The 15,531-nt window shown below is 38.3% G+C and overlaps 1 protein-coding gene across 2 annotated transcripts in view; it reads left to right on the top strand.

Annotated features, from left to right (window-relative positions):
• TNS3 (tensin 3) overlaps window positions 1-15,531 on the top strand; it is a 265,746-nt gene that overhangs the window by 106,930 nt on the left and 143,285 nt on the right. For both annotated transcript variants that reach the window (XM_026033704.1, XM_026033705.1), the window contains one exon: window positions 10,514-10,551. In XM_026033704.1, coding sequence (XP_025889489.1) covers window positions 10,514-10,551 — 38 coding nt within the window. The remainder of the gene's footprint in view (window positions 1-10,513; window positions 10,552-15,531) is intronic.

The raw sequence follows: 15,531 nt of genomic DNA, 5'->3' as shown, positions 1-15,531 counted from the left end.
TGTGCGTGTGAGTAAATGCACACATATGTAATCCTATCTGCATAGCAAGTGGTTTAAAATACTTTCAATGAGTTTTAAGTTCAGTAACAGTGTATTAGTATTTTAAAAATGTGCAAAGCATGTCTATGGTTAGCTACAGTTTTGGCAAACAGACTTGGAGAGTAAGCTAGAAATGTGAAAGGAATTTGGGTCCTGCCTTGGTCAGTGACATGGCAATTGCCTCTAAATGTGTGTGTGTGTGTGTGTGGAGTGTATTTGTGCGAAGAGATGTTAATTTGTGTGACCCAGGTACCTTGGAGCTCTACTTGAGAGATAAGGGCCCATTTTACTATATGTTTTTTATAAGCTGTATGTATTGTTAATTCTGGCAATAAGCATACCCATATAGTTATTCTAATATTATAGTAAGGCTGAACTTTGAGATAATAAAAAGGCTGGCCTCAAGGTAAAAGAGTTTTCCATCAGATCCTTCCCACTTTCCAGAGGAAGTCTGTAGGTACACCTATATGTTATCTTGAACACTGATACAGCAAATTGCATTGACTTGAGTGGGACTATTTTAAGGTGGTTTAAGATGATTCAGTTAATATTTTGAGCTTCTTAATGGTGTAGCTGCTTTATGCATGGCTGAGACTTTAAGGAATGGAAAAACAAACCATAAAAGCTGATTTTTCTAAGCAGTTAATTAGATTCAAATTGAAAGCATGTGGAGTTTTATGAAAATGAGATCTAGAATTTCCTCTAGCCAGAGTTGATGTTTTTGGTTACCACCAGCATCTGATGTTACAGCAAACAGATACCAGATTGGCCTCAGGGAAAGCCAGATACTTAGACTGACATTATGGGTGCCCAGGCAGGGTTGTGAGAGGGACCAGGCTCTACCATAATGCCTCATCTGACTGTTAGAGTCACTTGTGGAATCTGGGAGGATGCGCAAGTGAGGCTGCATTCTGGGTGAGGAGTGTTTTTTGAGACCCGAGCAGAACTTGTCCGGGAGGCAGGGCACAGGGCTGGGCAGAGGAATGCTGCCGGGGAAGGTCAGCCTCTCTTGGCCAGACAGTAAACAACAACTTCCAGGGTGTTAATAAAGTGGTCTCTAATGCAACTGTATAAACCCAGCATCTACTTCTCCATGCAGAGCTTAGATGCAGAAACGTGTGAGTTGTGTTACGATGGCAGCACAGGCATGAATGGCAGTGATGAGTAAAGGATTACTGGAGTATGCAGAGATGGAGGGAAATCTGCTGTAATTAGTTGGCATTACACAAATGGCACATAAACATCCTTGCTGAAACCCAATCCTGCAGAGCTAAGGGAAGCTCTAAAGCTGACATCCTGTTGGTGTCATGTTGTTACCACAGAGCAAATTAGGGGGGAGAGTGTTGGCATCAGTAAGTTCCTGTTTGCTTAGAAACACACACACACACAAAACAACAACAAAAAAAACCTCACAAGCTAAAACCTCTTTTGAGGTTTAATGTTTAACGTAGAATCCAGGTGACATCCCAGGTACAAGAATCATGTTTGAGAAAGTTGTCTGTAGTGAAAACATGAGCTGTGTGTTTGTGTACCTAGTAAGGACCAACTTAGTCATCCTAGGATTTGGTCTGTGGTTCTAAAGTTTATTTTAAATCTGAAGTTCAAACCACTAAGGTTTTTGAAAAGCTGCAGCTTCTGTTTATAACAGCTGATGAGTTAAAGAAATGAAGTAAAGATGATTTTTCTAGCTTTTCTGGAACACCTGGACAACTAAGTCAATTTGAAAATGTGACTTATTTGAAGGAAACTCAAAACTCCCAAGAGCAAATTTGTACTGAAGATAGAATATCCGCCGTAGTACCAGAATTACCAAAAGACTAATGTATAATGCCACTGTGTTGAGCATGGTATGCCACATATGGAGAGCAACCTCAGAGTTGCACATGCATTTGGCTAAACCCCCACACTTTTAAAGGACTTCAAAGCCAGCAGTTAAAAAAAAGCAAGAAAGGCCAAGAGAAACACAGGGAAGACAAGCAACAGGTTATTTAAGAAGTAATAATGATTTTTTTTTTCCCCTGGTACATAATTCTTCAAGAAACTAATCTGGGCCACAAATACAGCTCCATTTAGATCTATTTAGGATGTGAACCCTGTAAATAAGTAAAAGGAGAACAGCTGATTTTAACCAAAATTGCCATCTATTGCCATTAATAACATAAAAATTATCCTTGAAAGGTAAATGTCTATAACTGTGTAAGTTCTGAAAGGATCAGAGTGATGATTTCCTTTTCATAACCTATGATATTTTATTTTCTTGAAAAAGGTATTTGTCATTTCTGTTTGTTTTTTTTTAAGAATTTAAGAATAGCCCTGAATAAAAACATACTGATGCTTTAGGTTTACCGACAAAATGAACAACTTAGTTTTTAATGACAGGTTTGGAAGACATCATCTTAGCTTAACCTAAAAGTGCTCTGTGTTTGAGATCATAGGCATGCTAGTTTCCCAGATCTTTTGATACTGGATCTACCTACGCTATCTGCAACTGGGGATAAAAGCTACAGACAGTTCTGACAATTTTTTTCTCTATTTGTTGCGTATGGATCTCTGACTACAGTATATCCTGATTAAAATACTTTTCTAGATGAAATACTGCAACATGTCTGTTCCAATTGGAAGGAGGAGGTATAAAAATAATCTCTATTTCCAAAGTGGGTTAAAGTTTAATCATTTCCTATCTGACATGCAAGTGTTTGTTTTACAAAGATGAAAAAAGTTGCTCTATGTTGATTTTTGTTTGTTTGTTTATAGCACATGGAAACATATTTTCACTAATTTTCTGCCTTTGTAAAAGTATCTATGGGGAATTAAAAAAAGATGACGAGTTTTCAAGAGGCTGCTATATTGATATGAAGTATAAATTCCATAGAAAAATCAGTAGGAGACATGGTCGTCAGAATTCTTTCTACAGAGTATGAAGAAGGTGGGAATAAAGAAAAGGAAAAGCCAAATATTGCAGTATTGATGCCAACATATTTTTCTATCAGTAATGTTTTTTTTTTTCCCTGCATTTATGACCGCTTCTACAAGTGGAAGAAGGCACTGATTTCCCATAACGATCTTTTAGTTTTTATGTTCAAAGAAAAAAAAAAGTATCTGTAGCCTCTGTTACAGGGACAGAGTATAAGTCAGATAAAGAGACAATGTTTGGCTGAAAGTGAGACTGGCCCAGCAGATGTTGCTGCCGTAATGTGACTGTTACTCTTACAACGTCTTTGACACATGATTCTGATAATTTCTTAAAAATAGAATCATAGAATCATAGAATCATAGAATGCTTAAGGTTGGAAGGGACCTTTAGAGATCATCTAGTCCAACCCCCCTGCTCACGCAGGGTCACCTAGAGCACGTGGCACAGGGCTGTGTCCAAGCGGGTTTTTAAAGATCTCTAAAGAAGGAGACTCCACAACGTCTCTGGGCAGCCTGTTCCAGGGCTCTGTCACCCTCACTGTCAAAAAGTCTTTTCTCAAGCTCCTGTGGAACTTTTGGTGCCTCAGCTTGTGGCCCTTTCCTCTATTTCCTCTAGTCCTATTGCTGGCCACCACTGAAGAGAGGCCGGCCCCCTCCTCCTCACTGCCTCCCTTGAGGTATTTGTAGACGCTGATCAGGTCCCCCCTCAGCCTTCTTTTCTCCAGGCTGAACAGGTCCAGCTCCCTCAGCCTTTCCTCATAGGACAGATGTTCCAGGCCCCTAATCATCCTCGTAACCCTGCGCTGGACTCTCTCCAGCAGCTCCACATTCTTCTTGTACTGGGGAGCCCAGAACTGGACACAGTACTCCAGATGTGGCCTCTCCAGGGCTGTGTAGGGGGGGACGATCACCTCCCTCGACCTGCTGGAGACGCTCTTCTTAATGCACCCCAGGATCCCATTGGCCTTCTTAGCCACCAGGGCACACTGCTGCCTCATGGTCATCTTGTCATCCACCATGACGCCGAGGTCCCTCTCTGCAGGGCTGCTCTCCAGCTGGTCCACCCCTAATCTGTTCTGCTGTCCGGGGTTATTCCTCCCCAAGTGCAGGACCCTGCACTTGCCCTTGTTGAAGTTCATGAGATTTTCATTGTCCAGTCTGTCCAGGTCCTTCTGGATGGCAGCACAGCCCTCAGGGGTTTAGCACAGCTAAATACAAGCTCCTCATTCTGCAGCTGAAAACCAGGGTTTCCTGGTAGGAGACTCTCCCTCATTTTTAGACTTGAAGGTGTTTCTGCCCCAAATAGAACTGCGTGCCATCTTTTAATGCTGCAGTTAATTATTTCCTGTGTGCTTACTTTTCATTTGGGGTCTTTATCTTGTGCTGTATTGCTGTGGAGCTTATAGGGACATATCAGCAGAAGAGTGCACGTGTGTGGTGGGCGTGATGGGAGTGTTTTCTATTCATCACATTAAAAAAAAAAAAATCAAAAAATAAGCCTCAGCCTGGCTGCAAAGTTCGCTCTTCCCATTTTCCTTTATTCTGCTTTTAGAAAGGACATGTGAGATTGATTATTTGTCTTTGTGTCTGTTGTTTATGGTAGAGTGGAAACCACCAAAAAGCATTTTTGTCTCGGTAAACTAGTGGATGCTTTAGCATTCATTGGGTGGCTTAGAAAGTATCCTTGTCATATCTGTAGCTCACTGCATGGGCATATGTGTGTGACTAATGTTATTGTGGTGACTTTTGCTGTGAAGCCATAGCAAAACTCCCATTGAATTCCACAGTACTGGAATTGGGCTCTCTTATGTCCTGGAGGTATCTTAAATCCCTTTCTAATACAAGTGGAGAACTGACCAAAGGCGTGTATTAGCTTTAGAGTTCATCTCGACACTAGAAAAGTTACTGAATGTTCCAAAAGACAAATGGTATATGATGTGGTTCTGAAAATTCAGAGCAGACTTTTGAAAACTATAAATAGGGATGTTCCTAATGCTTATTTTGCCCTCTCTGTTGAAATGCATGTGACTCAAAGAGTTCAGTGGAAAAAAAAAAGACAAAATGCTTTTAATAGTTAGTTTATACTCTTAAACAGAGACGTTGTGATACTAAAGAAAGAAAAAATCCTGTTAGTTCTAACTAGTTACTTGAAAATAGCAGTTCATGTGGATAATTCCAGCCTTTCAAAAAGGTAAGACATGAATAAGTTTACTGTGGCAGCTGCTATGTTTATCCTGTGCTGGGAGCCTTTCACAAGGGTTGCCTATAGTTCTGGGTGTATTGCAGGTAGGTTATTGAATACAAATGCTTGAGCAAGTCTATTTTGCTTGAACACTCTATCTTCTAGCTAAAAGATGCTGATATGGTGTTTTTTAGTATGCGTTTACATGTATTATAATACATGGAGTTTGTAAATCTATGAGAGTTATTGATTATGTTAAGTTAATATCTGTCTCTTCAGTAGTAGCCTCCATTGCTGTTTTGTAAAAATGAGCCTGTGTTAATCAGTTGATGGTTCTGTCTTGATTTGCTGTTGGGAGAACTTGTTTTGGTTACAGATACCTTTTGAACCAAGCTCACCCTGGAGAAGTTCTTGTCATGGTGGCTTTATGATGCATTTGTCCGAAAATCTTGATTCAGTTTTCCTGTGGAATCAATGACAGACTGGAATCTTCTTTAAGAAAATTTGCTACAGGAAAGCGATATCACTTAATAGTGATATTGCTGGCTTAATTGCCCCACTCACCAGGCCTTTGCACTCCTATAGCTCTTTGACACTCCTTTTTCAGGAATTTACTGAGAAGCCTGTGGAATTGGAAACAATAAAAACTCAGTTGTAGTTAAACAAATCTTTTTATATGCTTGCATTGCATTCTATTTAGCTGTGGGTCACAAGGGCTCCTGCCTTGCTCTCTGAAATAGCACATGCCTATTTTGGGAAAGTTGGTAGACGATGAGGGAAAGAAAGCCTCCTTCAAACAGCTAGGCCAGTATCCAGTATCCTCCTTTACTATCCAATATTTTCCTTTACTATTTGTCATCAGGAAGGTAAAAATGAATAGTAAGAGCTGGGAGGTATCTTTCTTCAGGACAAGTGATCTTTCTTAGTAATCACTAAGTCATTAAATTGAGTTACATCTCTTAGGTTCTCTAATTTCTACCCTGAAGAGGATTTCTGAATTATGTTGTTTGTGTCTTTACCATAGGTTGAGCTTATAAAAATATGGAGTTACTTGATAAAACCTGTGGCTAAGTGTGAACAAGCTAGGCATGTTCCAGTAGTCATTGCATGTACAGTGTGAGAGTATATGGCAATATATGGCTGCATTGTGTATTCAGGAAATGGTAAAATGTGAACAGGTAAGTTAGCTCTCAACAAACAAAAAGGCTTCTGTTACTTGTTGTGGTGACGCTCCTGTGAACTGCAGGATATTTAGCAGCTTCAGTGGACCACAAATTATCCTGTGATTACTTTCTGTAACTACTCTGATTTTTTGTAAATACATTGCTATGGATTTTCAAAGCACATTTTATATGCCTGACTAGTGTAAGAAACAGAACAGAAATGTAAGTTCTCAACAGTTTTGGAATTTAAATCTGAAAAATCTGATTGACGCTACTTATTCTTATGTCTGTTTTCTGGTAGTAGTCCAGTTAGCTTTGAGGAGTTAACGGTTTTTGTTTTTATCCATAGAAATGTGACTTTTTTTCCCCCCCTCTGGTTAAAAACAGATTCTCTGAGCTATTGTTTAGGAACCATTTTGAAGTATAGTAAATTGACTAAATATGGTGCGGCCGCCGTTTTGTTGCCAGCCAGCCAGCTTGGGACAGTTGTTCTTGGAACTGCTGCCAGGATTCTTGAACACAAATTTGGAAAGTCTGGTATTTGACGAGAGCCGATACGTGGGATGCAGACATTCAGCTGTTGTGTTGAAGAGCCTTGCCGAGTGTGACATTGATTAAATCCTCTGGACTGTTTCAAACAGATTTGAGCATTCTCATACGTAAAGGCAATTGGGCCGTGGTCCCGGAAAGAGCTGACTGCTGTGTTGCTTGTGAATTCTGTCAGAAGAATGCCGACATTTGGTAGAAGCTGCTTGTTGAAATCTTTTTCCTGTAAGTTGCCCATGTTTTCCTTGCCAGTTGAGTATGTGAGTATGCTTTGCTATCTTGTGCTTTTGCACTGCATGTTTGCTGTACTTGAAAAAGCGTAGGCTGCATGACCAGCATGTTGCTGCTCCTTTGAACATAGATGTGTTCCCCAAGTGCATCTTTCTGCTATTGAAGAGCTGCTGTAAAAACAACTGGCAGATGAAAATGATTCAAATCAGATAGTTATGGTAATGCTTCTCTTTGAGAGTGCTCTAAACACAGCTCAAAACAGCCTTGGGCTGAGAGGGCACGAATATCCAGGCAGAACAGCTCTGTGAGGTAGCAGTGTTAGCTGCCGTGGGGAATAAATATCAAGAAAATGGCTCTCTTTTGTTTCCTCCTGTGGATGGATGGATGGTTGCTCACTAGTGGTCACTAAGAGATCTGTCTTTATTCATGATAATAAGAGCTGTGGTTAAGTGCCTTGTAAATGGATGTGAGTAAATCAGCAGCCGGACTGCCCTCCCCAAACTTGTCTTTACTCAGGGCCGTGGAGAGTTGTGGCTGCCAGGTGCAGCCCTGACTCTGTTCACTTGCTTTGGGTGCCTACTGCTTCCTCTACAGATAATTCGTGATGTTTTCTAGATACTTTTCTTTCAGATGTTAATGGCAATGATAATTCTTTGTTCTTACACTTTTTTTTTTTCTCCTTTGGAGAAGGGTAGGAAGAATAGTAGTGACATAGAAAAAAAAGGAAAAATGAGTTTAAAAGCACTTTAAACAACTCTGGTGTACTTGGCAAACATTCTCCAGATTTATTTTCATGACTGTATTACAGTTATTAATAAAATTGTTGGAAATTGTTATTATCTGGAGGTGGATAACTGGCTGTAGATCAGATCAGTGATCCAAGAATGACTTTCTTCCACTTGAATGTTAATTCCCAAGAACTTGAATGCCAAAGACTTTTTTTTTTTTTTTTCCCCTCCTCTCTTCTCCTTCTTAATCAGTTTTAGCAGGTCTGGCTGTATGCTTACTGCAAGCAAGACATTTTTATTTTGGGAGAGTATATAGTATAGAGAGATGTTCTTGTATTTATGCATATGTATTTATATATGTGTGTATGCACACATATGTGTCTTTGTATACATATATAAAAATCTGCAGCTTACCAGCAAATGAAGGAATTTCTTATGCAGCTTTTTAAGGGCTGGATGAGGACAGAGTTTAACGATGGAGCCTGGTGATGGGCGCTGCTAAGCCAATTCTGTTCTAGCTGCTACTGTTTCTTAACTCAGTGTAAATATCCCTGTAGATGCAACTCTGTTGACCCCTGTGTGCAGTGGAGGTTGAATAAGCTCGCTGGGATGTGTGTAGTTAATGTGAAATGCTTTGATGCTTCCAACCACCTGGAAAGTGCCACGAGCCTGTCTTTGTCACAGTGGACTTGGTCACTTTGTGTTTTGTTGTTCTGGGCATAGATCTGGTCTGCCAGTGAAATTCATATCTGCCAGGAAATGGGAATCGATGTGTGGATCTATTCCTCTTAAGGAGGCGTTTCTGTTACTGAATGTACCTGGTCTGCCTTTTGGGAGCGATTTGGCCTTTCGCTGCACAGCAAGGGGGAGAAGGGCAGAGAAGGTCCTTTCTGCTTCAGAACACAAAGGAAGTCTTTGTACTCCCAACATCTGGACAGAGAGTGATCTTGTTCTAGTGTTTACTTTTATACAGTTTTACTATCACTATTAGGTTTATTAAACAGTGAGGAGGAGAAGGTAATGTCTTACGTCAGTCTGAGCCATGAAAGCGCTGGTTTTAGATATGAGTAGGGGATTCTGGATGCCAAGGAGTGGTAAAGCAGGCTGTGTGAATGAATCCGATTTCTAACTTTTGAATGGTATTGATTTAAATATATGGGAGGAAAAAAAAAGTGTATGGATTGGTTCAGTCGTCTCTGCCTTGTCTGTATTTAGCTGATTATCTCTTGATACTCTTTGTTTCCACTGAGTCTTGTAAAGATAGGAAAAATTTATTTGTAAAGTCTTCACCCTGTAATTATGTATGGAGTTTGTATACTGTATTTCTGTTGCTTTTAAGTTTGAATGTGGTGATGCTGCAAAACCCAGACTTGTAGTTATTACTCAGGGTGAGATCCCATCTGACTTCAGTGTTTTCTTTTCAAGCAAAGAGTGCTGTTACGTTTGTTAACCTCTGGGAAACTCTCAGACTTCTGAGGTATATGGATACTGAAAAAAACTATGACTGTGTTTCCTGTTCTCTGTATTTATTATAGACTTTGTATATTGTCTGTAATGTTTGTGATTGATTTTTTTTTTTCCAGGACAGTGTATTTGTATGAACATTAATAACTTTTTTTTGGTAAGGAATCTAGATGAAGTGAAGCACTATGACCAAAGAACTGATAACTTGTAATTCCTTGTGAAACTTAGCATCTATAAGATCTATAAAAACAAGGATCAGTAAGTCTTATTTCTCAGGAAAAAAGGCTGCTGGTGTGTGAGGGTGTTTTTATGCAACAGTCAAAAAATCTTGAAATATTTACTGCTCTTACATCTTAATAGCTGCACCCTTGCAATTGAATTAGGCTGCACAATGTCTTCCCTGTTTTAGATGCAAATATGCATTTCAGCTTTAGTGATAGGCCCACTTCACCTTCCATCTGAACCTGTGTAGTATTCTACTACTTAACTGACCTTGCAGATTGACTTAAGTGATTTTATTTCCTTCTTTTTGTTTCCTAAACTTAAAACATAACGTAACTCATAGTAACTCAAAAGATTTTTCATTGTATGAAAACACAGCGAATTTCAGGGTAAGGAAAGAAGTGTGTGTAAAAGAAAATCTACCCAAACCTGGCTGTACCAAGTTCTGGAAGCAAGTATAATGCTAATGCTTCCTACTTGAATCATTACTTGTCTGTACTTAAATAAAAGTGTTGCCTTTCTGTTTGAATTATCCTTACCTGCTCTGAGATCAGTGGGAATTAAAAAAAATGCTAGCCTCTTGAAGATATTTTCCATTATTGTGCAAACTTTGTTTCACAATGTGAAATTGAAGCTGGAACAATGATAGTCACTTGTGAGCTGGAATTTACTCTGCTTTCCTGAGGTCTTGAAACTGCTGTTGTGACTACAAGTTTGAACAGCTGATTGGAAACAAGTGGGCCTTACACTCGTTGCCACTTTAGTGGCATATATATGAAGCTGTAAACGTAGGTGGCAACCTGAGCAACCTGAGCTCGTGGAATACCTAGAGCTCATGGTAATGCTTGAGAAAGGGACAAATGTACACTATGCTGCTTGTTTCTTCTTTGTTTTGAATGCATACGTATTTTTTTATATCTAAAGATTTGACGTTGGCTAGGTTTCTAGTAAGAGGCAGACTCGAAGAAATGAAGGGAGAACCTATTTGCTTTTGTATTGACCTCTTTGCTTTGCTTTTATTTTAGTTTGCAAGTATGCCTGCCATAGAAAATGTGAAGACAAGGTAAGCCTGTTCACTTTCCTGATCTCTCATGATCTGTATGTATTTGAGTTAGACTGCAGAAATGTATCAATTAATTAAAAAGATTATTAGATCAAATACCTAGCTGTCAAAATACCTAGATCAAATTACCTAGCTGTTTTTTTTGGGGAACCAGTCTTGCTATTAATAAAGCTTGGGACCCTCTATAGTTAAAACATCTGCATCAATGGCTTAGTTTTTCATTTCTCCTATAGAATTACATGTTTCAAGCTAAAAACAGCAAGATAATTGTGTGAAATATAAACTACATAGTTGTGCCAGTAAGAAAAAACTAGTCTGAGTAAACACATGTATTTTGCTCTTCTGGTTCTAAATTTTACAGCAGCAGAGAACTAAATGCAAGTTCTGAGCTTTAGATTATGAAAAATGTAAGCATGTTACTCGTCGATTTATACTTTCCACTGTAGAATATTTATACCTTTTATTCATTGCTAGATTTTTGATTATTTTTTAAAATTTCCAAGTACCTGTAGAGGTAAAAGAATAGTCTGCCCTTGCTGTGCCTCCCAGTTTAGCAATTTTTATTGCATTTCATATTGAATTTTGTTAATGCTGTGTTTAAAGCAAGTGTCACTGGCCAAAGACATGTTTTTAAAGCTCAAGATGATTGTTTTCAAGTTAAAAATTACTTTTAAAATAGATCTTGCATATTTGTGAAGTATCAAAACAGCACAAGTCCATGTATATACAAAGGGACTACTTTTCAGCTGACAAATGTTAGAGCATTGGTATATAGCATCTAGGAACAGTCTGAAATGAGGAAAGAGGGATTAACCATCTTACTCAACAGACTACACGCTTTCAGAATCCAAAGATGTCTGTGTGTGACAGAGCAAATTAACACTAAACATGTTCAATGTTGCATTTATCCTTTGGCTTTCATAACAAAAGTATGAGGATCAGAAACTTTATTGTTATTCTTGAGCTATAAGGGTATGTATATTAGCAATTATATGGGCACTCAAAAGTGTTGTTATAGGAAAGATAGAGCTAATACATGGCTAAATATTACTGAATGGTAAAATCTAATGGTATCACTCTGAAATTGTCTTCTACTTATCTTAAGTGCATAGACAAACAACTGAAATCAAAAGCCAGTATGTTGTTCAGCTCTGGATATATTATTCATCTGATACTTGCAAATAAAGAGATGACAAGATAGATGTGAGTAACATATATTGTGCAGCATAGAAGGAGGACCATGTAAACATGAATGGAAGATGAGGGCACCACTTGCTACTACCAGCTTGTTTTAACATATCCCCTTTGTGTTGCCTTCTTTTTTAATGTGAACATGTTTTTCATATCTTTCCTTTGGATTTTTTTTCCTATTGGAACTGGCCTGATTACATTTTTGGTATTAAAAACATTGAACAGATCAGACCTAAGTTTCCAGATTTACATAGGGAATTGAAAATTTAATTGTCAGAAGGATTATATGATCTGCCAAGTCATCATTTTGTGTGAAGCTGTAGCAGAACTAGACCAAATTGGGGCCAGTACAGTAGCACCCAGGCATTAGACAAATCCATTAGTGTGAAGTTCCTTTCTTTTTTCTGTGCCGATTATAGCTGAAATGAAATAGATACTACCAGGGTCTAGGAGTCTACCAGGGTCATCTGTAGAGCTGTGGAAATTAAAGGCATTTACACAGTGTTGCAGTCTGAATATAACAGCCTTCAGAGGGCATGACTTTGCTTTGATAGAACCACCCTCATAGAACAGTTTAATCTGCTTTTTAACCAAAATTGTTGATCAATATTGGCTAAGCATGAGGATTGGGCTTGTAGTAATAACAACAGTGAGCTTTTTGAGACCACAGAGCTGCTTCTGTTTATATTATGGACTGATGTTTGGTCTTGGGCATGGGTTTGTTTGTTTTGGTGTTTCCAAGAAATCTAAATACATTCAAGAGAAGAACTTAGAACTTTGGTTTTGTGGACCTTTCTGAGAAGTTCTGGTAAATAAAAGTGGGAGTTGGTTGCGAATTTCCCATTTGGAGAAGAAAGTGTTAATGTGCATTTGGAAAAGTGTTACATGGTCTGCAGGGCAAATGCAAAATCTTGTTCTTTCATAAAATAAAATAGTAAAATGCAAATAGTAGCAATTAAATGTGCAAGCAAGGTGTTGCTTTTTTCGTCATGTAATTGGAAACATTCAAGGCATTTTAATAGTAAATAATAGTGATGGTAATGTAGTGTGGGTAGTCTAGAAATAAAAAGATAACAGTTTTGTCTACATATATATTATCTGATTATATACAGAGATACATTATCTGATCTAATAAAAAGTAATTTATCCTTCCTTGTGCATAGGCTTTGGGTTTCCAAACAATGCATACAGATAGCAGCATGGACTTCCACTGGAGGGAATGATCAGTTATTAATATCAGTAACCTGCAGGTTTGCTTGGGTAGCTCCTGTGTAGTTCTAGAGTTTCCTGTAGTAATGGTGCAGAAACCGTGTTGAATACTGTGGTAAGCATTTCTTTAAACTTGTTTTGGAGACAAATCATTTCATACAGATGCCATATGTTATAAACAGGAAATGATATTTCAGCCAATATTTATCCTGACAGGCATTTGGGTGTTCACTGTTAAAAAGATTGATATATAGAGTGCCAAAAGTATATAATATAATAGCATAACTATCATCAAGATACTGATGTGTGTGTGTGTATATATATAAAAAGTAACAGAAAATAAATTACTAGTGTATTACACAAGACAAGGCATCTGAATCTTGCCTTCAGTGTCTGACATGTTTGCTGCATTTTTAGTTTGATTGAAAAAATAAAGATAGGAATGGTTCTAGAGGGTTTTGAGTTGCATTGGGAATATATTAAAACCATCTAAAGAAGTTGAAGACTTGAGGAAAGCTGTAGCCAAAATTACATTCGTATCCATTTGAATCTTATGGAAAGAGTTTAATGGACTCTTCCTTTGGAGGTATCCTTCCTCTCTAAAATGTATTCTACTTACAAGGCAAGAATATATTTTCTGTAAAAGCTACCTTGTTCACAGCGTATAGGGAATAACTATTGTGTCAGTTAAACATTCCCCAAGATCTAATGTCTAAGTAGTTAGTTATTTGAAAGTCATGCAGAAAGGGAAGGAATGAAACCAAGAAAGTTGCAATTCTGCTAATGTTGTAATAATTTTTGAAAAGAATAATACCATCAGCACAATAAAATATTATTCCAAAGCTACGGGGGTCATGAATGTTCATAAAAAGTATTATTTTGTGTAACTTGGGCCATAAAGTCCTATAACAAAGCAAGTAATTTACACATGTGTTCAGGTAAAAGCAACAGCACAGCCTTTTCATTGACAACACTACAGTGCTGGTTTTCAAGATGTTGCAAGAGAATTATGATATTATGCTTGCCAATGAATAAGAAAGTAAAATTCATATTGTCTGTATCATCCATGAAAATAAGGTTTATGGAGACGTGAAAGTAAGATCTGAATTTGTTCCAAATATATAAAAGGAAGAACCAGTTTTGAGCTTTTCTGAGACTTTGGTTTCTTCAAGTTAGAATGAAATCTGAGTAATAGTGGGAATTTTGCAGTTGTCCCTGTCATAACACTGTGTGCAGAATGACATGTAAGCAAGCCTTGTGCTTCCTATCCTAGGGCCCAACAGAAAAACAAAGCAAAACAAAAACCCAGGAAATTACAAAACTGAAAGGAAATATGGAAGCAGAAATTTCATCATTGCACTTTTGGCATATTGCATTCATTCCCATTACTTTATTTGCAAAACTAGTTTGTAGATTATGAAACTATGTAGCATAAATTCATCAGATGATGTTGATACCACTGCTAAAATCGTGTGAGCTGTAAAAGCAAGTTTACCCCCTTCCCTGACCCCACTGTTTTGGAAATATGTGTGAAAAAATAAAGTTGTAAATGTAGCAAATGACTGCATATAAAGGCTTGAGAGAGATCCATCTCTGTCAGATTCCCATTTGCAATTTAGCCCTTAAAGGGAGAGGTTGGGGGAGGAATTAAGGATGCACAAATTCAGAACAGATGTCAGGAAGCACTTTTTCATGTAGAAACCAACAAATATTGAAAGAGATTTCCAGATGAATTTGTTGAGATGAAAAACTGGGAGTTTTTTGAGGACTGAAGCAATCTAATCCTGTCCTGGGGAAGTGGATCTCGGAATGCTCCACACTGGGATTGGGCTAGTCAAGCAGTTGGTTTTGAATGAGTCCTCGACCTCTTGTGAACTATGATTTGTGAAACTGTCTACCGTTTCCCTGCCAGCACAGCATCAAAAGTCATCATCAGGGTCCCAAAGAAACATATGGGACTTGCGGTTCAGCTTGCAAGCAGTGCATTTCCATGGGCTGTACTCGGTGGGTCTCGTGCTCACTCCTCAGTGTTGCACATCAGCAGCTCTGGGCTGTGACAGTCCTGCTGCTCTCAGCCTCAAAGCCTGAGACATCTTGATGGAAAGATGTGGTCTAAAAAGTGACTCCTCTTCAACATTGTGGCTACACTTACTGAAAGTTACATATTTTGCTGTTAACATATTTGTATGCTCTTCAAGGTGGCTTGATGAACTATAATTAGAAGCATGTTGATGGAAAAGCTGCCCTTTAGTGTCAGTGACATTATGGCATTGCTGATCTGCTGCTGGGCTCTGGTGATGCCTTTTTGGTTATGGACAGCCCTTGTAGTCCTTCCATAGGGAAGCCCTTGTCATTGACCTCACATAGATTAAGTAATTGTAGTTTATTCGGTTTTTCAGTGTGCTGATTTAAAGTAACCCTATCCTTTTAAGTTGTTATTTTATATCATAATATAGTATTTTATTCTAATTTACTAATAAAATTAGTGAGGACTGTCTTTGTCTTTTAGTTACTTGCTGCTTTTTTCCTTAAAATGATGAGAGAGGAAAATCGCTCTAGAGGAAACTGACCACTAATCCA

The sequence above is a fragment of the Nothoprocta perdicaria genome, unplaced genomic scaffold (genome assembly GCF_003342845.1).
Source record: "Nothoprocta perdicaria isolate Ctin4 unplaced genomic scaffold, notPer1 scaffold_131, whole genome shotgun sequence".
Taxonomy (NCBI): domain Eukaryota; kingdom Metazoa; phylum Chordata; class Aves; order Tinamiformes; family Tinamidae; genus Nothoprocta; species Nothoprocta perdicaria.
The sequence above is the reverse complement of the archived record's forward strand: the minus strand, read 5'-3'. Positions and strand labels throughout refer to the sequence as shown.